The sequence below is a fragment of the Amblyomma maculatum genome, chromosome 1 (assembly GCF_055883805.1).
Source record: "Amblyomma maculatum isolate TAMU_Amacu chromosome 1, ASM5588380v1, whole genome shotgun sequence".
NCBI classification, from domain to species: domain Eukaryota; kingdom Metazoa; phylum Arthropoda; class Arachnida; order Ixodida; family Ixodidae; genus Amblyomma; species Amblyomma maculatum.
The window spans coordinates 102,584,312-102,608,873 of record NC_139344.1 but is presented as its reverse complement, the minus strand read 5'-3'; the positions used below and the strand labels follow the sequence as shown (position 1 = coordinate 102,608,873).

Sequence of the window (24,562 nt, the reverse complement as noted above, 5' to 3'; positions counted from 1 at the left end):
GGTTCGCGGTTACACTAACCGTCGCTGCGCGAACTGGCGAACTCCTCAGGCGTGTGCGAGCGAGGACGGGTTGGCGCGAGTACGCCCAGTATGCCAGCGAGCGAGTGCGCGGCAACCGGAAGTTCGTCGAAGTGACGTATGTCTGGGCGGAGCTTTGAACTTGCTTGCATTCTTTGTTTTTTTTTTTTTTTTTTATGGCTCCCTTCAGCGTACGAGTTGAGAGGGAAAATTGGAAGGGTCATTTTTAATCCGATATCTCTGGTGCTGCAGAAGCTAGATCGAAAATTTTTGCGGGAGAATGATGGGTGGTTCAATAACTATCAGTGTTATGGCGTTGTTTACCCTTCTTTGTGACCCCTTTCAGGGGACCTTTCCACATGATAACGAGGACCAAATGAGCGGGCGTGCGGGCTGGCCGTCAACACCACGATTACGCCCTTGCGTCGTGCTTGCCACTCTGCCGCGGTCCAACTCACGTAAACCAATATCATCATGCCATCACGTAGTATATCACCCATTCTAGGCACTATTCTTGCCACTGTACTATTCTTTGTAATTTCACGCATGCAGTATGTAATACATATACTTCTTGCACCTCGCACGTACCTCATACCAACTTCGATTAGGCTACATATGGCTACAATGTTGTTGCTACAACCAACGCTAATAGAACTAAGATAACCACATCTGGGGATCTCGGATTCGTCCGGCTTTCCCGACGGATCCTAAGCCCTAAGGCCCATATCGGAGAAAAATGCGTTGAGTCCGTCGGACGAACCCCGCCAATCGGGTCCGTCCGCCGTATCCCTTCCGGATCCGTCCGGCTTTCCCGACGACGTAAACACCTGATCGGGTCTGTCCGCCTTACCTCTGAAAAATATTTCCCGGATCCGTCCGATGTTTCCTGAAGAAAAACGCACCGGGTCCGTCGGAGGTACCTTTAGCCACAGCCTTTTTGTTATCGATTAGACCTATGTTGATTAATCAAATATATTTATGACAAATTCCAGACATAATATTTTGAATACATGGGCTTCCCTTGCCCTCAAAAATTTATTCAGGTAGTCGAGCCCACTTATAACGGCCCCACTTAAGACGAACATTCGCTTATCAAGAGCAAGTCCGGTGCGGCCGTCAAAATATACATTACGGCTATGGCGCTCCGTCTCGGCTACAACGAACATCTGTGCGACTAGCCGATCGGCTACAGCGAACGCCTTGGTGCCGCGGACCACTTTCCACATGCTGAGATCCGTCGATCCTGTACTCTGCAAGCCGCGAAATCGGCATTCCCGATTACCCCGCGGCAGACGCAGCAAGCGGCTTCCCGGTTTATCTCTCGCGACATTTCGCCGGAGAAATGAGGAGCGGCCCAAACGCGGCAAGCGGTTATCTTCCGCGGCATAAGCGCCGAAACGAAAAAAAAAAAAAAAAAAAGCTAGCCAAGTCTGCACTGAACGCGTGTCACATCTCGAGGCATCGCGAGCACGAAACTGTTCAGAGGGCACGACGAGAGATCGTAAATCCGGCGATCGCAAAAATGGCGAAATGCGAACAGAACGTACGAAGTACAAAGACAGCCAACAACGACAACAAGCAAAGAGCCGGAGCAGACGACGCGGGGAGGTAGTCGGCGGAGACCGACGCGTCAGCGGCCGCAGCAGCCAATAGTAGTCGCCCGATTACCCGCGTTCTCGCGAAGCGCGCGCTTTGCCCAATCGCAGCCTTGAATTCGAGCGCGGGAAACTTGAAAGTCACAAAGAGGTTCCCAATCGGAAGTAAGCCACGCCTTCACCGCGCCGCCGTCGCTGAGGGTGGCAGAAGAAAGCGCAAGAATTCACAAACAAAACAAAACCAAGATGGCGACGCTCTGTTCGACAGGAGAGGTATGGCGCGCGCGCGAAGTTTGAGAATTTTCGGCGCTTGCTGGCTGCTCCGCGGCTGCCGCCGCTTGTTAAATAATGAATTTCGAGTATTTCTACGGCGAGTTGGGCATTAATAATTACAGAAATGGTAGTTTATAGGACATACTACCGGAATATATAATCTTCCAAAAATCGAATTTTCGCGATTTTTCGGTTTTCAAAGGTCGCGTCCCTCCTTAAAGGGCAACTCCGGAGGTTTTTCGACATTCGAAAATTCTGGTAAAAATTTTACAGTAGGTTTTCCTTTCCTCCCTGGCGCATTCTGCCAAATTTAGGCGTTGTGCGATAATTCATTTGCGCGCAACAAGATTTTAAAATGCGCAGTTTTCGTGGCTTCAGCTGAGGAGATCTCTGCGGGCAACACTGCATTTGTGATGTCACAAACATTATACCCACATTACTGCCTACTCCCCGTGTGATCATGAAATTTTGAGGCCTGTATTAGGGTATCTAAGGCATTTTATGTACTGCGTGATGATTTCCATGCTTTATTTCCACCATCCAGCGCGCGTGCAAGTGTTTTTCCAATACTGTACGTGACGTCACCGTTTCGTCAACTGGAATGTCATTTCTTGCCATAAAAGCAGTTTCGGTTTCAATTTGCGGTCCTTTTTTTTTTAAATAGCTCTACTTGGAATTTTGAAAAGAGTCTTTTTTTGTTGGAGTCAAGACACACAGAGGGATTTAATGTAATCAAAAACTCAAAATGTTGAAAAAGCCACCAGAGTTGCCCTTTAAGGGCCCTTTAATGCACTTATAGTGCTGTGTTCTAGTGTGCACATGCTGTCATGAAAAGATGCAGGTGGCTTTTACCATCAACAGCACATTGCATTCGTGGAATTTTCATCAGGTATGAAGTGCTTACCTTTCTACACTTCAGGTGTTCCTTCATCTAGGAGAAAAAACTAGAGTAGATGACATCAGATAATATGAAGAGGCTGCAAATATGAGTGAAGAAAAACAGCCTGTACAACATTTGCAGAAAAGACAAACACACCTAACAAGCAATATACACACCATTCGTCTTACCTGAATCAAACACTAATGCTTTATGCCAGTAAAAGTATCCCCGTGAGTGCTGGTGGAGAACTATGCATCAGTTAAATCGATACTAACTTGGCAATTGGAAGGGTCATACTTTCTTTACAGAATAAAACATAGTAACATGAGAAATTAATTTTTGTGAGGCTTCCCTTGTCAGAAAAATGTACAGGCCAGTAATTAAAAATTAACCTACAATCAGATGATGTCCTATGATGTATGAATAACACAAGCATTATAGCCTATATGTTAAATATCTACAAGACATGCCTCATATGTCAGTCCTTAAAGTACTAAATTTACACTGTGAAAATCTGTATATACACTCCACTAAGAACGAGGCTTCTGGCAATTTCGTTAGCTCCCTTCTTAACACTCAGAACTTTTTAATGGTTGGCTGTGCAAATAACACAATTTAATATTCCATGTTACATTATACCGGTTCAGGGGAGAAATTAAATTGCCGAAATGAGAAACTAAGGGAAAGAAGGACATCTTTTTCAATACAAGAAAATAGGCATTATTATGAATACTGCTGCAGCTGGGCATTTTGCACGTTTCCCCTGTTGTCAGCTACATACAACATGTATACATACAGTTGAACCCAGATATATTGAACACGGATAATTTGAATTTTCGTTATATCAAACTTATGGAATATCCCCTTGAAAATCATGTGCTTGTATATAGTTGAAAAGAGCAGACACTTTTTTAAAAGACATTTATTCTCAGGCCAGTCTCTGGCTGAAACGTTAACCATTAATGTGTCTCTAAGAAGTGTCTACTCTCTTTAACTCTACAATACGGAAGCCAATGGATACTTAGTTATATAGTTGACAGATTTTTCCGGCTCCCAGAGATTGCAAAAACATCCGAAATACAGGCAGTCCGAAAAATCAAATATTGCAGAGGAAATCACTTTACATAAATTTCTGATTGCCACTACAGTGCAGGATGGGGTCACTAGGCCAGTGTGATGCTTGACGGTCTCATCGCACAATGTTTTGCACAGACAATGAACGACAATCGACGTCTGATGGCTGTACTGCACTTCGTGGGAGAACGTGCTGGGTTATATGAAGTCCAGATGCGAAAGCGAACCTGCTGCTGTGAGTTTGCTGAACCGCAGCACTTTGAGGATGCTTCACCGCATAGTCTTATGCCGTGCAGTGAAGCATCCTTGAAACGTGGCGGGGCCGTATGTGCAGCTACTGCGCCGCACATGCGTTCAGGGCCCCGTATTTCTAGATTAAAATTTGCTTTATATTATCACGTTTTCGACTCCTCTGAAGCCTGGATTAATGACATCCCACAATACATGTTACATGGAGGGTTGGCTGTTGGCAGTGGTGCTGCAGCGAATGCGAATGAAGTCCGAAAAATCGAGCAATCGGTCGTGATGCATCCGGAATTTCAGGAGTTCAGATATATTAGTTGTATGGAGCATATCACGGTACTGCGAACAAGTTCGAATAATCTAGCATGTCCGAAAAATTACGTGTCCGAATTTTCGGTCGACGACTTCCTGCTTATTTCTTGCACTTGTTCTAGTACTGATGAAGTTGGACTGCACCACCAAATGATTCCAGCGACGTCATATGAATATTAGTAAGCCAGGAGTGACACAAATATAAATTTCATGAGGAAGTATTTATTAAGCCCACTGGAAGAACACAGAAAAAATTCTGCTCACAAACCCAATGCTTCTGAAAAATTATTTTAAAAAGTAGAACGTGCAATTATACAACAGATGCAATGCCACCCAAACTTCACCCTTTCTTTTTTTTTCTTCTTCAGACCAGGAGACTAGGCACAAAGTTCGTTATGCCTATGGCCTTTGTTATGTTGTACCTCTCCACACTGTTTACTTTCATACAATGCAGTACAACACAAAATCAGACAGCTGGTTAATACTTGGGTCTATGTTGCACTACAAGAGGTCATGACCAATGTGAAGAAGTTAAATGCTCTTGTCTTGATCAGAGATTTTACATTTAGAGTAAGGCGCAAAGCAGCTCGAGGTGCTGTAAATGTTGAGTTCCCAAGGAAATTAGCTTGATAGTGTTTATTATTAACAACAGAGTCCACTGCATTTGAGTTTTCCAACTGCATTCTATAAGGTTACTCAGCTCAGTTTCTAGCATGCTGTTAGTTTCTGGCAGTTCACAAAATGCTGTACATGCCTGATAGAGTTGGTCATGTTCACGGCAATAACAACCAAAGAAATCTCAAAAGATGCGGTACCTTTCTTACCAAGATGAAAGTTACTGCTTTAGCCAACACCACTCTGGCTCACTCTTTTGATTTCTTCCTGCACTGCACATCCCTTCTATTTTACATAAAAAAAAAGTGCATACATTTCCATATTTTCATTATTACATTCAAGCACTAAAAATAGATACACCATAAGACAATTCCCAATGCGCCTTGACTTTTTAAATTCTACAGTTATTGCGCTATCTGACAATAATGAATTGGTAGCAGTACGTCAACATGCATATGTACATGTGCATGAAGAACTGTGTTCAGTTTAATCTGCTCATAAAAGCACTGTAACTGTTGAAAGAAAAAAGCACATTTTTCTCCCCAAGCAAGTAGCACTAGCAAGGTGAATTGTCATTAAACTGTCCCCAAGCCCCAATAATAAGCTGCAAAAAATTTAGGCTGAAATTCTATACATAACATAGGTGTTCTCGGTTGCAATGCACTGCTTTCTGCATTCCCACAAAATGCCTCTGAATACAGATATGTCTCCAAACCAAGAACTACTGTGAAGGACAAGATGACAAGAAGCGTGCACATAGTGCAACCAAATATTACATTGAAAGCCCAGCACTGCCACATGCCCAAGTTTGAAACAAATGTCACTTTGCATCAACCCACAGATCATTATGCAGATAGCGGTGACTCATGAGTAGAAAATGCATGATGATTCATTCCTTCTTTGGCTTTTGTGCTGGCTTCTCAAAGCTCTCTCCAAATTCATTCACACGGCTTTTGTCAACTGGATACAACCTTTAAATGATTAGAGCAAACAAGCAATCAGATTATAATACTAATATAGTATGTGTGCAATGAGTAATCTAAACAAAATGGTGGCTCTTTATATCAATGGTTCCAGTAGACTACAGCATGCAAACAGGGTAAATTCTGGTTTGTGCTAAAAACAGCAGCATCAGAAGCACAGTGTTTGCAGCATATGTACAGGTGCAGCCATAATAATAATATGGATCACGCTTCTAAGGCTTGAAAATTTATCATGCCTTCTGTACAAAAGGTACAATGGTTACTCGGATCCGTATGTGAGCGCACCAATAATATGTGTTAAGCATGTGCAAGGTAGTTCCTAATATTCCCTAGGTTAAGCGTGACAAAATGTTTTACCATCCAGGCATGCTTCATATTATTATGACTGTGATTGTACATGAATATTTCAAAAGAACGATTTCATTTAAAAAAACAGCCATTAGAGTGGCAGGTGGAAATTGTCACACTTTTTATATTTAGAGAGGTATTTAAAAAAACTCTGCCTATGCCGTTTTGGAATTCAAAACGTTATGCATACAGCAATGTATTATGTACATGGACACGGAAGGTTTCGTTATAAAATACAGCACTAGTGTATGGTTAAAAAAAAAAAAAAGCACATAACTGACATTAAAGCGAACAATTTTTTTGCTGAACATGCACACAGTATGCCAGGCTGTTCCTTAGTTCAGTGCAATTCACTTCAGAGCAGTTTTAAGTAAAACGTAAAACAGTGAAACTAGCCACTGATGAAGCAGCTTCCCAAGGATGCTGTCTCACCAGCTTGATGTCTTACAATGAAAACAACTTACCATCTCTGATACAGATAGACTAGGAATACTGCATCATCCCGGAAGCAAGCCACCCTATGGGCGGTTGGCATTGTAATGAGGAATGCAAATACATCATCGATGAACGTATTAAATGCCTGCAATGAACAGAAAGGAGAAAAATACTGACAAACGCTTATACTTTGCTATGTTACAAGTGATAGCTGAATGCCGTGCTACTAACCACCTGCCCCTTCCATGCTGTGTTGCTACTACAGCAGCCTTTTGCATTATGCTCCAATGCCTCTATCACTGCACTGCATTTAGCTCTCAAAACCTCACCCTCTGTGCTGTGTTTCAGAGGTGCCAGATCTCTTGTCCTCTGTGCTGCGCCTTTTTCTCTCTCAGTGCCCTACAGTCCTTGCTGTGCCACATCTGCTACTTATACTGCTAGCTGTGGCACATTCCTAGAAAGAGTTGTGGACAACTGCATTCACATTTGTGGCACTTAGAAGGATTAAGAGTACCACAATTACCAAAATTTGTCATGAGATTATGGTGGAAACAGAAAGATCCTGGCCTCATATTGTATAAGTTGAGCACTCCAATATTTAAGAAACGAGAATTTATTGTTTTAATTTGGTGGTGAAAATCGCATAATACAAACTGAAGTCCACATTTCACAAAAATATCACTGACTTCCATCAGTAGACAGTTTCTTTTTTTTCTTTGAAGAGTGTTTACCATGTTTAATTACATTTTGCACTTTAATAAAAGCAATGCTTCCTTCATGTCACCAATGATGTCCTTTTAGCTTTTGTTACAAGACAGCACCAAAGTCCAAACTTCTTGAATGCAGTAGTAATCACGGTTCACTAAAGTTTTCTCTGACAACGCATATGTCTCTATACTGTAGCAGCCTTGAGTGCGGATACAAACTAACACTACACTAGTATTTTAAAAACATCCACCGTATTTACTCAAATCTAAGCCAGCCTTGGATCTAAGCCAAGACCCAAAAGTTGAAGGCAAAAAAAAAAAACCCTTCCTCACATGCAAGCACACTGAAAAAATTAGTTACAGAATGCAAATAACATTTATTTTCCAGCTTCGTGCACACAGCTCATGGACTTTCGAGTGTCGTTCATATGCAGGCTCTAGGTCACATAGCAGGACAAAGCTCTACGACACATGGAAGCCACCCTCACAAGTATTTCTGTCAGCTACTGCTAGGAGTAGTAATGGCCGCAGTCTTGCTTACTGATGCAGCTTTGTCTGCTGTGAATTATATTTATAAATCCTTAAATCTGAGCTGAACTGAGAGTTTCATATCTCATGCTCTTAAAGAAACTATCATCTTAGGTTTCATTAGATACGGTACTGTGTAACAGAGATTTACATTTAACTCGTACATTACTTTTCCTGATTTGCAATTGCCACTGCGCTAGCTAAACACTTGACTGTGCAAAAAAAGCAAAGTGAACTAGGAAAGAAGCAAGCAAAAACAGCAGGAAAACAACACACATGGCCTCTGCTTCGCATATAAAACATAAACCAGCCATTCCTGCCTACAGTCAATATAATTTGATATATAAAACATGCCAAAAGATGAGCTTCTTTGTAAGCCAGGAGTGTGAATACAGTGCACTTCCACTAGCGGCGTGCCTCCTGCAACCACATGCTGCCTGGTGGTATACTGGTGATGCACCGCTTGACGCGAGTGCGGTGACCAGTGAGGAAGGAACAGGCGCTCGCACCCTTAGCATGTTGGGCACCAATTCAGGCCAGGCATCAAAAAGGGGAGTGCGTCTTCATGCCCCACTCCATGGGCACGAGTGTGCACACCAGATACCTGGCAAGGACAAAGCAGTGCATCGGAGCTCGCGCCACATTGCACAAGTGTCATGGGAGTTGGGGCTCGCACCAAAGATGCAGGTGAAATTGCCTTTGGAAAAGCTGCTGCTGATATTAAGAAACCTGTTTCTGTTACAATATAAACGCAATGATACTCCATTTCATTCCTCTTCAGAGCAACTGAGAAAATGGCCACAGTAATTAAAGAAGCATTGCTGTTATGTACTGTTGCCTACTATACATTATGAGGTCATCGAGTATCGTAATGACATATGAGATATGAGGCTGATGAAGAAAGCTGAATTTGAAACTAAAATTTCAAAAATTCTGCAAAATATTGAAAGGCGTCACGTGTTCAGGAGTGGCCTGGAATGCTCAAAACGGGGTATTTGACGCCATTTTAAAACTGAAAGATTGAGATAGGTACAGTAAGGAAAGAGTTAAAGTGCATGGCTTTCCCTTGCAGATTGCTAGCAGTTCCGGCTGGCACCATCTTGAATTCACCACAGCATCCTCATAGCCATGCTTCCTACAGTCATTCAGGGCTACTCTTATGGAACTGTTAAAATCTTGTTTCCACAATCTGCACTGTGAACTGCAATGAGTGAGCAAGTTTCCTACACTCGTTCACAGAGAATAGAAGACTGCTCTCATCTGCTGAAAGTATAAATTAGGCATCTGAGGTAGTGATTCATTTGACAAGGCAACAAAAAGTAGCATAAGCATTGTTGCTAGTACTAACAATAATGGTGCTTTTTGTGTGCAGAGATTTGGTTATAAATCCATTAGCAAATCCAGGTTAAAGCTTCTACTTGGCCACCGTCATTTCCCGGCCTGCATGCAAAAATGCCAGGGTTTCAAATTGTGCTATTATACCACATCATCTTGTAACTTATTCACAATGGCACCAAAAATAGTAGATAAGGGCACAATGCGACGGCTTCATTAAGTGTGTTGTTATTGTACGCTTTCAGACAGGTCTGGGAGGTGATGACTTGTGCACGTAGCTAATATGTCTCCATAAAGAGGTTGCAAGACAAAGCACATAGCCCAGCAGTATGGGCACAGTTTCTAAACTGCTTTATCAACTTCTAATAAGCAAAGCAAGCTTGCGCTAAATTCAGGGCTGCCACATTACCAATATGTAAAATGATAATTCTGAACATTCAACAGGAGATGTGACACACCTTGTACATGAACACTTTCCATGGTAGGTGAGCCACTGACTTCAATTTATAGTTGAGGAACAGCTGGGGTAGCATGAACAAAAACCCAAAGGCATACACACCTGCAAAGCAAATAAACATGACACAGAAAAAAATTAAAACAATGCTCCTTCCTGGTTTTATAGGCTGGGCTTATTTACAGGAAATAAATTTCAAGTTGCTAATATATATCCCCTTGCTTTATTACATACCAAATTGGAATACAAAGAGCGCTTTGTTTTACCCTTTACCAAGTATACAACAATGGATGAGAGAAAATGACAGGCTAGGTTGTTTTAGACAAAATAACAAATGGTTTCAATAATATTGTTACGGGGCGGCAAGCCGATGAAGAAAGGAAACAGAACATGACTGATGGCGATGGTAGATGACGTTTAATGAATGATGGCGGACCTAGCACGAGTGCTCCTGCCCATGCTATTGTCCTCTTCTTCTTCTTCGCCCGAAGAAGTCAAAGTTGATCAGATTTGTGACATGTGAAGAAAGAAGAGAAAGAAGGTAACGGTTTGCTGCCATGATGATCAATGAAGCCTGGTCCAGGAAGCTTTCGTTGAACCGGTCGCCAGGATTTGATGGCTGGGTCCTAGGTACGCATCAAACGGCACAGGAGGGGGCGATGTCTTAATGTGTAGCGTTGTATCGGGTCGGTGGGTTCGTCTGGTCGGCGTTTCGGGTCGGTCGGATCATTCGGTCAGGTCTTGCATGCGCTGTGTCTTGTGATTCTGGTCGGCGTTTCGGGTCGGTCGGATCATTCGGTCATGTCTTGCATGCGCTGTGTCTTGTGATGTGTCCTTGCGCGTGTTCGTGGCGTCTCAGGTCGGTGGGATCTTAAAGTTGGGCTGCTTGTGTTTCTTCGTGTCTTTTGGTCAGGGCGGCGGACTGGGCGGAGGTGGAGAATGGCGATGTGGCATCGGGTCCAGCAGGCTGGGGAACAGCCAGGTGGTGCGTCGTCCCAGGAACCCTTTGCCGACGGCGCAAGATGACACAGGGCGCCGAAGCTCCGGGCCAGGATGACGAGTGATGATGATGTACCCCGCGCCTCCAACCAAATGTTACGGGGCGGCAAGCCGATGAAGAAAGGAAACAGAACATGACCGATGGCAATGGTAGATGACGTTTAATGAATGATAGCAGACCTAGCGTGAGCGCGCCTGCCCACGCTATTGTCCGCTTCTTCTTCTCCGCCCGTAATAATATTATACATGTAAAAATGCACCAAAGGGAAACAACGGTTATTGGGGTTGAAAATTGTGAGAAAATAAATTTTTCACCAAAACCATTTTTGAAATATGCCACCTACATTCAACCTGTCTAAGAAGTTTTACTTTTGTTGGATGAACTATAATTTTTATTTATTATGCAATTTATGCCTCATCTAAGTGTTTTTCCTCACTTCCTGAATCACAAATTTCAAACTGTTTGCAAGTTTACGAAAAGAATATTTCGGCTTATAGAGCAGACAAAGAAATCATTTTTATTGCAACATGCTGCTACATGATTAAACCATGCAATGTTGGGAGAAGATTTTTCAATATGGCTTAAAAGTTTTATGAAATCTAGTTTAAACTGCTCATCACCAGTCCTATAAGCATTAAAATTCAGTGCAATTAAAAAAAACAACAACTAATATGGGACTATTGGCTTAACCTGAAAAGTACTTCCAGCAATGAGTTTCTTGAACTTTATACTATCTAGCTACATATGGAGAATAGTTTTCTGGTCAGATTTTCTTTTTTTTCTGCCATCATTACAAACAAGGAATGTAAAGGTGTAATATTTGAAAAGTAATTGACATAGTGAGAACTTGACTACATATTTAACATATGCTCAAGACACCAAATATGTACAGCTTCTTTACATTTGGCCCCAAAATAACAAAAATGAACTTGTTGACAAATTTCCAAAAGATTTATTTTTGCTCATGATTTTTTTTTTTGCCAAGTGTGTCACTAGGCGTAGCCTTAGAAACGGGATGAGGATGTAGGAGGATATTGAGAGAGGATTGCTAATGAGTTTCCTTCCTTTGAAACCTCTAAAGTGGGCCAATATAGCTTGTGATTTTAAATTTGTGGGTCTTTCTTGCCAAGATTCATGTTTCAGTTATTATCTGTGTGGCATTTTTCAGCCAGACATTATTCCTCAATGAAATCCTGTGGTGACCAACTAAGCCTCCATTTTTCATAAAAGCTGTTTTAGCGACGCCTGCCAGCAATATATAAAAGCAGGTCCCTCTGGTAGTTAAAATGGCATTTTCTTTAGCATGCTCATGCCACTAGTGCCAGACATCAGAAAAAAGCATTACATGGCAAGCATGTTAATTAAATCTAATAGGTAACTTTTAACCATTAAGCCTGGGCACAACATTGCAAGTAGATATTTGTAACCAACCGTTAGTAGCCGTCATACAGTATTATGTTTTGAGGGTTTCAAAAACAAAATTCTGGTTGGTGCCGCAGCACTGACTAGGATTGCATCTGCAATGGCAACAAACACAACATGAAAAAAAGACCCGAAAAGGCAAAAGCAACTGTCATAACTCACCATTGGCAAGGCTGTGAATGCACCAGGAGTACCAGCTAAAAAAAAAACAAATGATAAAAAATGACTCATGCTATACAATCTTAGATACTGCATTAGTAGGTGTTTCCATGATACATTACACAAACCTTGCTTTTAAAAATTGACAGTGGTACTTTGAACTTCATAAACGTTAGTGGCTAACACATCTTAAACTCTATTTAACCTTTAACCACAGCTACATAATATAGTAAAATGAGTAAAAGTAATAACTAAGAGTGAAATACAGGCAGATTTTAATATATACCCCTTCACAGAGGGGAAGAAAAAGGAATGAAAGTCTTTTTCAGCATCATGTGGAGGAAGAAATGTAAATAGGTTGTGTCCGCGAACACACAGATAGATAAAGGGGACCTCCCCTAAAAGAACTGCCTCTTCCGAGTTTGGCCTATAAATCCACTCCTGCATAGCCACGTACCACATTGGCCCATGACTATGCTCTTGAAGTGGCACTATGATGTACCAGCTGCATCACGACCACTCTTTATAATGTTATTCTTAGAGCTTGCAAGAAAGCATTGCCCTAGATCAGTTTCTATTACATATATTGTCACGTACACGGTGACTAAGGATACCAATGATAGCAGGGGGTAGCCCAGACACAACAACACAGCAGCACAGACGCAAACGTGCAAGCGACACTTTGTCGTCCTCTTCAACTTCGTCCTCCTTTCACACCTCAGTCATGCGCCACCTGGCAACGCTAGGTGGCATTACCCCCTCTCTCCGAAAAAAAATGAGAAGGGCCGGTAAAAATGGTGTGAAAAGCAAGAGAGTGGTCACAGCGGGTGGCCATACGCTATCGGTGGTAGTACGGCTTCAGTCGCACAATGTGCACAATGTCCGAGCTGTGCTTTCGACGTTTTGGTTGTGTGGCACCGTCTGGGATAACTTCATAACTGAGGTCACTCACACGGCGCAACACTTTGTACGGCCCGAAGTAGCGGGAAAGGAGTTTCTCTGAGAAGCCTGGACGGCGAACTGGTGTCCATACCCAGACTTGGTCTCCAGGCTTGTAGTCAACCTGGCGGTGCCGGAGGTTGTAACGGTGCGCGTCAGTGGTCTGCTGCTGCCCAATGTGCACACGGGCGAGCTGGCGGGCTTCCTCAGCGCGGATGGCATATTGCTGAGCATCTGAGGATAGCTGGTCATCATCTGGGAACGGGAGCATGGAATCGAGCATGCTCTGAACTTCGCGTCCGTAAACAAGTCGAAATGATGTGAAGCGCGTTGTCTCTTGTAAGGCTGTATTATACGCAAATGTCACGTACGGCAGCACCTCGTCCCAGGTCTTGTGCTGCACATCGACATACATTGCCAACATGTCCGCAATCGTCTTATTCAATCTTTCTGTAAGGCCATTGCTTTGTGGATGGTACGCTGTGGTCTTGCGATGGGTCGTGCAACTCAGCTCAAATATGCGGTCGATCAGCTGTGAAGTGAAAGCTGCCCCTCTGTCGGTAATGACGTAGGAAGGGGCGCCATGCCGCAAGACTATGTTGTGCATGAAAAACTCTGCTACTTCGGAAGCTGTGGCATGAGGGATTGCCTTTGTCTCAGCGTATCGAGTCAGGTAGTCAGTAGTGACTACTATCCATTTGTTTCCGGCCTGCGACAAAGGGAAAGGGCCAAGGAGATCCATTCCAATTTGGTCGACCGGAATGCGGGGTACTTTAACGGGCTTGAGAAATCCGGCAGGCTTCTGGGACGGTGTTTTACGGCGCTGGCATTCGCGACAGCTTCGTACATAGCGTTTCACAGCTGCGGAGAGTCCTGGCCAGTAATACATGTTGCGCACTCGAGCAAGAGTCCGTGAGCAACCCAAATGACCAGACGTTGGTTCATCATAGCAAGCAAGGAGAATATCCTCACGGAGCTCGCATGGCACTACCAGAAGGTAAGTTCTGTCTTGGCTCTGGGAGTTTCTTTTATACAAGACGCCTTGCCGTATGCAGAAGGAACCAATGTGCCGAGATAGGTGTCGAGGCAGGGTCGTATCACGCCCTTCCAGATAATCGATGAGTGGAAGGATGTCTGGATCAGCTCTTTGTCGATCCCTGAGCTCAGATGCACTGAGGGCTCCTAGAAAACCGCTATCGTCATCGGCTGTAGTATCGCCAGTGTCAACGGGTGCTCGTGACAGCGTGTCGGCGTCTTCGTGTTTGCGGCCGGACTTGTAAACAATGGTTATGTCAAACTCCTGAAGCTGTAAACTCCAGCGTGCAAGTCGTCCAGATGGGTCTCGCAGATTTGCCAGCCAGCACAAACAATGATGGTCGGTGACGACTTTAAATGGCCGGCCGTAAAGATAGGGACGAAACTTCATAGTAGCCCATACGACCGCCCGGCATTCCTTTTCTGAGGTAGAATAGTTCATTTCAGCATGAGAGAGAGTGCGGCTAGCATAGGCTATTGCTCGCTCAAACCCGTCTTGATGGTGAACAAGGACCGCGCCAAGACCGATACTACTGGCGTCAGTGTGTACCTCAGTGTCAGCCGCTTCATCTAAGTGCGCCAGAACAGGGGATGTTTGAAGGCGCTCACGAAGCAAACAGAAGGCCATCTGCTGCTCAGAGTTCCACACAAAGGAGGTGTCCTTCCTTGTAAGGCACGTCAGAGGTTCTGCGATCTGAGAAAAGTCTGCAATGAACCGCCGATAATATGCGCACAGGCCGAGGAAGCGCTGAACAGCCTTCTTATTAGCTGGAACGGGAAATCGTGCGGCGGCAGCAGTCTTATCGGGATCCGGGCGCACCCCATCAGCGCTTACAACATGGCCGAGGAGCTTGAGTTCTGTATACCCGAAGTGGCATTTCTGGGGCTTCAGCGTGAGATCAGCAGAACGGAGGGCTTCCAGGACAGCTCGAAGGCGTTCGAGGTGTTGATCAAATGTTTCGGAAAAAACAACTACGTCGTCCAAGTACACAAGACAGATCTGCCACTTGAGGCCAGTGAGGACGGTGTCCATCATCCTTTGGAATGTAGCTGGGGCAGAGCACAATCCAAATGGGAGTACTTTGAATTCATATAGGCCATCTGGAGTGACAAATGCGGTTTTTTCTCGGTCTCTTTCGTCTACTTTGATTAACCAATAGCTGCTTTTTAAATCAATAGATGAAAAATACTTCGCACGTCGCAATCTGTCCAGTGAGTCATCGATGCGCGGCAACGGGTATACATCTTTCTTTGTCACATTATTCAATTTCCGATAGTCGACGCAAAATCGAAGAGTGCAGTCTTTCTTTTTGACAAGGACTACTGGTGAAGACCACGGACTTTGTGAAGGCTGCACAACACCATCATCCAGCATCTCCTGAACCTGCGTCTGGATCACTTCTCGTTCTTTGGCAGACACACGATAAGGCTGCTGTCGTATTGGGCGAGCGTCGTCATAAGTAATGATGCGATGTTGTGTGATGGGCGTTTGACGAACCTTCGAGGAAGAAGCAAAGCAGTGCTTGAAGTCTAGCAGCAGTTGCCCTAAGGCCCGCCGTTTCTCCTTTGACAAGTGACAGTTAATGTCGATGCTGTCAAGAGATGGCTCGTTAGTTTCTACTGCCGTGGATGCAAAACAGACCGGATCGTGCGCAACATGGTCAGCAAAAGCGATAGCAGTCCCCGGGAACAAGTGTCGGTGCTCATTAGAAAAATTTGTGACAAGGAGTGCAGCCCGGCCATTGTGAAACGACAATAAACTTCGGGGAGCGCAAATGCCATGAGCAAGCAGGAGTGTATGGTTCGCCTCCGCTACAGCATCACCGGTACGGAAATCGTCACAGGTAACTTCCACAAGAGCACTGCTTCGCGGCGGCAGCGAGACGCTCTCAGCGGAAACACGAAGTGCGGTATTGCAAGGACTGCTACTATCTTGTTCGGTAGATTGTCCCATCGAAAACGTGACGAGTCTATTTCGCAGGTCGATAACTGCTCCGTACTCCCGCAGAAAGTCAATGCCGAGGATAAGGTCACGGGAGCAGTCACTTAAAACAACACAACTAACGACGAACGTACGTCCGTTAATCTGAATTCGAGCCGTGCACATCCCCTTCGGAGTAACTATATGACCGCCTGCGGTTCGAAGGTACACACCTGGCCAAGCAGTGAGCACCTTCCTCAAAACAGTCGCCATGTGACCACTCAAAATTGAATAATCGGCACCGGTGTCCACTAATGCATTGACCGTAGTGCGACCGTCTAAAATAACCGGAAAGTCCAGAGAAACGCTTTTTGCTTCCCTAGGTGACGGTACCAGCAGCTCGCGGTCGGATCGAAGCGGTGACGACGGGAGGTCTTCAACGCAGCAACTACCAGCGGCCTCGCCCCCGAAGGTCGCTGTTTTCAGTTTTCCCGATGAGGGCTAGACGAGCGGCCTTGGTCCTTTCGCGAGGAACCGTGAGTGAACGAGGAGGAGTGCCTTGGCGAAGGGGAGCGGGGCTGACGCTGCGAACGAGATGAAGAACGCTGCTCCGCCAGGTACTCCTCAATAACTCAGGGTCGTTGACCAAACCGGGGAGGAGGCGAGTCGATGCGGAAGCCGTGGAGACCGAGGCGTCGATACGGACAATCCCGGTAGAGATGTCCTGGTTCACTGCAGTGGAAGCAAAGCGGACGGCGGTCAGGCGTGCGCCAAATGTCGGCTTTGCGTCGGGGCAGCGGATGATTGTCGAAGTTCTGCACTGGCTGCACCGAGGGCAGCGGAACTGTAGGTGATGCGAGAATGGGCGGTGGTGAAGGGGGAGCCTGACTCTGCAGAACTTCCGCATATGTGGGACGATTGTCGGTCCCCGACAGCAATGGCGGGCTCGGAACTACAGGCGAAAGAGGGCTCTTGAGTGCCTGCCGCACCTCCTCCCGCACTATAGCAGAAACGAAAGTTGGCGATTGCTGAAGAGGGCTCCAGAACTTGCTTAGTTCTTCGCGCACGACGCTGCGAATCAGTTCGCGCAACGCATCGGGATGCCGCTCTGAAGATGCAAATGATTCCGCGATTGTGCTTGTATGAAAAGGTCGGTCATAAGCCACGGCACGTTGGTGTAGCACCTTTTCCATTGTGGTGGCCTCCGCAAGGAATCCGTTTACAGTCGACGGTGGGTTTCGCACAAGGCCTGCGAACAACTGCTCTTTCAAACCCTGCATCAAGTGCCTGACCTTTTTGTCCTCGGACATGGCGGGATCGGCTCGCCTGAAGAGGCGCGTCATGTCCTCGACGTACGCTTGGACACTCTCATTCGGCCTTTGAATGCGAGAGTGAATGGCACGTTCTGCATGCTCGCGACGATCTGCGCTAGTGTAAGCCTCGAGCAGTTGACGACGGAATTCCCGCCACGAAGTTAATACTTGCTCTCGGTTCTCAAACCAGATACGGGCGCCGTCCTCAAGGCTGAAGTAGACGTTCCTTAGTTTGGCAGCATCGTCCCACTGGTTGAAAGCAGCGACACGTTCAAACTGAAGGAACCAGTCCTCCACATCCTCAAAGAGGTCCCCATGGAAAGACTTCGGTACCCGAGGGGCCTGCAAGGTGTAGTTACAGGCCGGTGCGACGCCCGTTACCTGCTGAGCAGGAGCACTAGATGTCATGGCGGCAGGTGATGGCTGAAACTCCGGAGACAGTCCCTGGAGCCGTCGACTGGAGCGATGCACGGGGGTGTCCAATGGTACAGGGCTGGCGCGACGTCTTGTAGATGGAGAATCTTGCATAGGCGATCGTTTTACCCAGCACCTCCACCAGAATGTCACGTACACGGTGACTAAGGATACCAATGATAGCAGGGGGTAGCCCAGACACAACAACACAGCAGCACTGACGCAAACGTGCAAGCGACACTATGTCGTCCTCTTCAACTTCGTCCTCCTTTCACACCTCAGTCATGCGCCACCTGGCAACGCTAGGTGGCAATATTCTATACTGTTATATCACATGTCTGCATTTTCCGCATCACATCAGAATAACAGACAGTATGTTTTTGAGCACCTGTTTGAGTACATGATTAAGTGGTTAGAGAGTTGCATGTGGTGGCTCCTAAATACCAATGCTTGTGATATGTATAAGGCAGCAAAGACCAGTTAACGATGAAAACTTGTCTTCTATTGCACCTTAATGTGCCTAGCTAATGTAATCTGCTCAATTTTATTGCACTTTGCTGCAAAACTAACTCAATATGTATCACCTTTTTGCACTACAACACTAGCATGACAGGTACTCATGACCACATAGATGACCACGTATTACATACCACATTACTTCAACGATAACGGGAAGAGGACGAGCAGGTATACTCGTTAGTGATGCCTGCAGATGTTTGCTTAGTGATGTAAAGTCTTTGTAATAAACTGTATGGCCCATTGAGGTTCTTTTTGTTCCATGGAGAGTGGCTCGTTTTGTTTCAGCAGTGCTCGAAGTCTCCCAAGATGAGAGGAACTCCAGTCCTCATCTTTCTAGGGCTCAGTATATCTACGAGTGCCATATAAGCCCACTAGAGAGCTTAGGAGCAAAGCCCATGGGGCTGTATATTATTGACAAAAGATATGCTTGGCAGGCTATTCCAGATGAGGATTAAAAAACATGTTAATTATGCAAAATGCAGACACACTATTGTTCATATACAGCAGATAGGTCTGGTGTCACTGAGGTCTTGTGTCCAAGAGCCTTCACTGTATGCAGTACTAATGCCATGTCACCCCAAGGTTCAAGTATAGTCAGACTGAGGTCTCTAGTGCTCTATATGGCCGCAAACAGACTAAATTTCTAAGCTACAGGATCAGGGTTTTCACATACAGTACATGGGAAGCCCTTTGTCCTTCTAGATTGTTCTGTTTGAAGTACTGCAAACAACTTCATTTTTCAAAAGGTCTAATTTTCCATCTTTTTGTAAACCGAATACAGCTAGCAAAAACTGCCCACACAAATATTTTGGGCAAACTTGCTGGTGCAGAAAGGGAATTGTTTTGGGGCAATGTTCTTAACCTGTCACTCAATTCTGTTGTTCATTCTCTCTGTGCATCATTATGCCAAACCCCTGTCCTCTTTGTGAAAAACTTGCAGCTTAGCAATGAGTACAAAAGCTGCCACAGCTTCTGATATCTTCTGATAGTCAGATCTTGTACTATTTACCTTGCGAATGGGGAAGTTTATAAACAACAGTATGTCTACATCCTGGTTGAGACTGGAATTTGAACAGCATTGAAATTACTTCTAGAACTGTTTTCTTTTGTAGGAAAAGCAAGCATTAGTGTTTTCTGTTTATTTACTGGTGAACTGCTGTTAAAACTGGTACCACGAGAATTAACACAGTGTAAAGCCTTGATCTACTACCTTGCCTCTGCATGCCGCCAAAAGTTTACACATATATGGGGAGAAGAAAATTTTAGCCAAATTTGCAAAATATTAAGCTCGCAAAAAATAAGCTGTTTGCGGTAGTTAGTATAGCAGACTCTCTTTAGTATCAACTTGAGGGGCCATCTTATTAGAAGTTAGTTCATCTGATCAGAAGTTTGATTTAGCAGAAGTACCCTTAAGAATGATATGTGAACAGACTAGAGGCATCGAAACAAGTTGCATAAAAAAAAACAAAAAGGAAGAAGAACCCTCCAGAGAGAGAATAATTGCAAACAGAGCATCTGTTGCACTGTGCATGAAGTGAGTTCAAAACTTGAGTGCATGAAACCAGCTTATGTTATTCTACTTGCAAATGGCATTAGTCTAGTTTCCTTTTCATTGTCTCATCTTTCTCACTGTATTCCACGGCAGTTGCTATTCTTTTTTATTTCCCCTGATGTTTGTTTCCTTCGAAGGTGCCTAGCAGTGTAGCTATGTGTCTCATCTCGCTCCATCAGCAGCGAAGCTGTTACACACTCTCGTTCGCCAATATCTGGCCACATCTGGCCATCTCTGCAGAGCAATAATGAGTGTTGTGACATCACATCACTAGAACATGTGGCTCCGAAGTTTTCAAGCCTCAAGCCAATGAGCGGGCACACTTTGTGCACACACTGCTCTTAGTCTGTGGAGTTATGCACAAATCTGACCATGTCAGATCTCCGCCAGCGCAGGCGTGATAGCGCCATCCTTTCTGCATTGACAAGAATGCTTCCCCTTTAAAGAAAGCGCCCTCCTACAAGACAGTTTACCCTCTGTTCTGTGCGGCAGTGTGCAAAAGCCATCTTGTGGAGGCCTGCTTTCTTGCGCAGAAGCGTGTCACATAGTTTTCTTTCCTTGACAGTTCCATATGTACACCCCGTAAGTGCCTTTGTGCGGGGCTGCTATGGTTCGCAGTCATTGCAAAAGTTCATCTTAACTAAAATATACAAGAGACGCATCATTTTGAGTGGATTTTTGTTTACACTGATTTCTACAGGTACACAATCAATAGACAAATGGCCTCACATTGTTCATCTTATGAAAATTCCCCTTAGCTGAGTTCATCTTAACGGGAGCCTACTGTATACAGTGAAATCTCGTTACTATGAACACCACATTAACGAACTTTTCAAATTAACGAATTTTTTAAGAATCCCCGGCAGATTTGTCATGTTTTCAATTTCAGAATTACGAATTTCAGAATGTTTTCAATGTTTTCAAAACTATTTCAGAATTACGAATTTCAAAATAGCGTATATTTCAGAATAACGAACATATTTTATTTCTTGTTCTATAATTTTGGAACATCAGTATTACGAATTTGGCTAAAATTAACAGCACCGCAGCTTGCAACTCTCGCGTGAAACGAAACAGAAACCGCCGTTTCTGTGCGTATGGTCCGTGGGCTATAGCTATCATCATCAGGACATCTAGGGCCAGCTTCTACATAGAGTTCCTTACACTAACTAGAGGGAAAGCTGAGGGCGCTGCACTTCAGCCACAATGGGCGCGCTAAGAATCATGGGCCGGTGTGCTACTTGTTGCGGGACAGTCGGTTTTTCTCGGGTACGTGGAGTGGCGTTACTGCGATGTTTCTTTTTCGTCATCATCATCATTTGAAGGTGCGTACATAGACCGCGAAAGCGATAGTAGCGAAGGCTCAAAAGCAGACGTCGCCAATATATGGTTTTTGTTTCCCAAAATGCCACTAAAACCTTCCTTAAGTGATTGCACAACCATAAATATTTTTATAACGTTTTTTTATTTCAAAGTTTGCCTATTAAGTGCGAAATATTGGTATTTGTGCTGCTCAAAACTAAGCCAATAGGAGAAAGAGCCATCGCTTATATTGGATACATATCACACTGACATGCTGTTTCTCTCTTTACAATTTATAGTCACAATATTGAATGATAGGACATTATTTACGGTAGAACAACGTTTACCTTTGCATTAGTTTTGGCCAAAAGTTGTAGTTCTGCACTCGGTAGCTCACCGGCCCATGATGCTTTGAGCGCCCATGGTGGCTGAACTGGCCGTCTGGAAACTCCATGTAAACACCCATAGACGGAAGCACAGCTTCCCCTCTAGGTAAGAGTAAGAAACCCTATGAGCTTCTAGGGCCACCATGAAGCTATGGTTTATTACGCAGTAGCCAGCAGGCCTAGCTGCCTGCGTTTTTTTTTCTTCCTGTGTTGTGTGCCGTACGCGACTCGGTCGTTCGTGCGTTCGCACGTGCGGGACGGTTTCTTTTTTTTTATTTTTTTTTTTGCCGCTGATTATCTTATTGCGAAGTTTGTGCGAGATTTGCGATGATATTAGCCAGCGAAGTGCCAAGAAGATGTGAACGCAACTGCTTTCACTGCAAGAAATCGACGCAGGGAAAAAGCGATTCGGCCTCTACAGACTGCTAGCATTGCCCCATCGACTGCCGCGATCACTATGAAAGACCGAGACAAGATTTTCAAAGCTCAGAGAGCATTGAAGATGGGGTCATAAAAAACTCCGATGTGTGTGTTTTTTTTTTTTTTTTCACATGGACAAAGTCCGTACTTTCATCGCTCGGTGCAATCACGCACGCGATGAGGTATTCCGGAAAGCGGAAGGTGTACGTGCTGTAGTGGTGTAATGTAGTGCGCGGTCGTGTTTGCTGCACGCGGCAGAAGAAAATAATGGATTTCTTCAAATAAATGAGCTTTGGAGTTAGTGCAACCTTTTCACTTGAGGTTTTGCTTGTCTACACACGTGCCTACTGCCAAGGTACGTCATTTTCATACCTAGGTTTTACCACTGGCTTATAATCGCAGATTTTTTATTACAACGATATTTCAAAATAACGAATGATTTTTCGCGGTCCCGCGGGATTCGTTATATCGAGATTTGACTGTATATGTTAAATTAGGAAAAATCCAATGCATAAGCAGTCTTGTCCATTCAGGACACACAAACAATGTGGAAATCCCAGTTAGGATTGAAATGATACAGGTGACCTTAGTAAAAATTCGCATCACACAATGTGGTGTCTCGTGAGCACCAAGCAACAGCTGATAGAAGGCTTTGAGAGATGGGAGAGACTGGTAAACACCATCCAATGCTTGTTCTTAGTAAAGATTGCCTTTATGAATTTTGATGTCTACATCCACGGTTGCACAGCAGCAAATAAAGCATTTACAGTGAAATCGTGTTGACACATTTATTTTACTTAGAAAAAACCTAATATCCTAAAAAAGTTGTCCAAATTGCCCATTTTTACGGAATACAAGGGCATATTTCTTTCTTGGCACAGTGTCTGAACAGCTCCCTTACTACTGCTTGCAGAATTAAGTCTGCACCAGGACTGTCTTTAGCGCACAAGATACTTCACAACACATCTGCTGCGTCTATTCATGCACTGGCATATAGCATATGGCATCTATAGAATAACATTTCACAGTGCAGGTTTCATGCAGGCTCAGTTCAAAGTGCTTCCTGCATTTGCAGAAAAAGCAGCAGAGACTCCATATAGGCACACCATAAATCATTTTATATGAAGACAGCAGTAGCACTATACTGTCTCACATTTTTTCAAATTGCAGAGTGAATAAACAGTAAATCCAGTATTTTACCATGACACATGTACAATGCAGTGCATGTGATTACAAAAAAAGCACAGCATGCAAAGAAGAATGTAGTGACTAGAAAATTTCCTGTTCTCAAAATGGTTAGCACAGACAGGTATTCAAAGGCTATTTTCAAATATATTTTTTCATGGCATTAATGCACTTCTCCATCTCATAAATGAGATCACATCAACAGATTGCAGCCTACAGCACGAACACTTTTTGATACTTTGCCTCCAGAGAAATGTGGCACAGCATATCACTATAACTCCCAATTCTGCTGAATGTAGATAATCTGTTTTGGTTTGGTTTATGGGGGGTTTAACGTCATAAAGCTACTCAGGCTATGAGGGATGCCGTAGTGGAGGGCTCTGGAAATTTCGACCATCTGGAGTTCTTCAGTGTGCACTGACATCGCACAGAACACGGGCCCCAGGCTTTTTTGCCTCTATCGAAAAGCGACCACCGCTGCCAGGATTCGATCCTGCATCCTTTGGCACAGACGCCGAGCACCCTAACCACTGCACCACGGTGACAGGGCAAATGCAATGTAGCACGTGCACAAGATTAGTAAAATTTATGAAGGAAACCATAACTGTGAAATATACAGCAGCCGCTAATGATATACAGTGGCACATACTGCTTTCAAAGAATGTCAAGCATGAAACTCAAGCATGTGTGGTGCGAGAATGATGGGTGAAAGCAAAAACTCCAATAGCTGCTCAGAGTTTTTGGTTGCTTTTTCTTTTTTTTTTTCCAGACAGTTTGCAACACAAGTGGGTTTAAACCCTGTAGATTCAAGGAACAAAAAGTCCCTGAAGTAAACAAACAACATGCTTGCAAAAGGGACTAGTAGTCTTATGAAAGTGAAGTGCACTTCTCCTTTCAGCTTACCTTCTGTATGACTGGTAGACAAGGGAGTATATGGCACCCCACACACACAGTGGATACAGTAAGTAAGACAAGTACCGCATGCCCTGCAAAAAGTAAAAAAGATATTCATCTCAGACTGCTCTTTTCTCGAAAGGTGCAGTTTCCACAAAGTATAAGCACAATAAAACAAGTTGCTCGTTCATGTCATATAAAGTTAAAATCGTAAAAACATATAAGGATAGTGGGCTTTAATGATGAACTGTCACTCTAGGATTCATGACATAGAAGTTTTGCAATGTAATGAGAAGGACTT

The 24,562-nt window shown here is 44.3% G+C and overlaps 1 protein-coding gene across 1 annotated transcript in view; it reads right to left on the bottom strand.

Moving 5' to 3' along the window:
* Positions 1 to 4,597: 4,597 nt before the first annotated feature.
* LOC146203337 (lipid scramblase CLPTM1L) overlaps positions 4,598 to 24,562 on the bottom strand; it is a 59,667-nt gene continuing 39,702 nt past the window's right edge. Inside the window, exons 12-16 of the mRNA XM_084588683.1 lie at positions 24,271 to 24,353; positions 12,385 to 12,419; positions 9,805 to 9,905; positions 6,806 to 6,921; positions 4,598 to 5,981 (exon numbers count right to left, since the gene is read on the bottom strand). Of these exons, the coding sequence (XP_084444809.1) occupies positions 5,900 to 5,981; positions 6,806 to 6,921; positions 9,805 to 9,905; positions 12,385 to 12,419; positions 24,271 to 24,353 (417 nt within the window). The 3' untranslated portion in view covers positions 4,598 to 5,899. The remainder of the gene's footprint in view (positions 5,982 to 6,805; positions 6,922 to 9,804; positions 9,906 to 12,384; positions 12,420 to 24,270; positions 24,354 to 24,562) is intronic.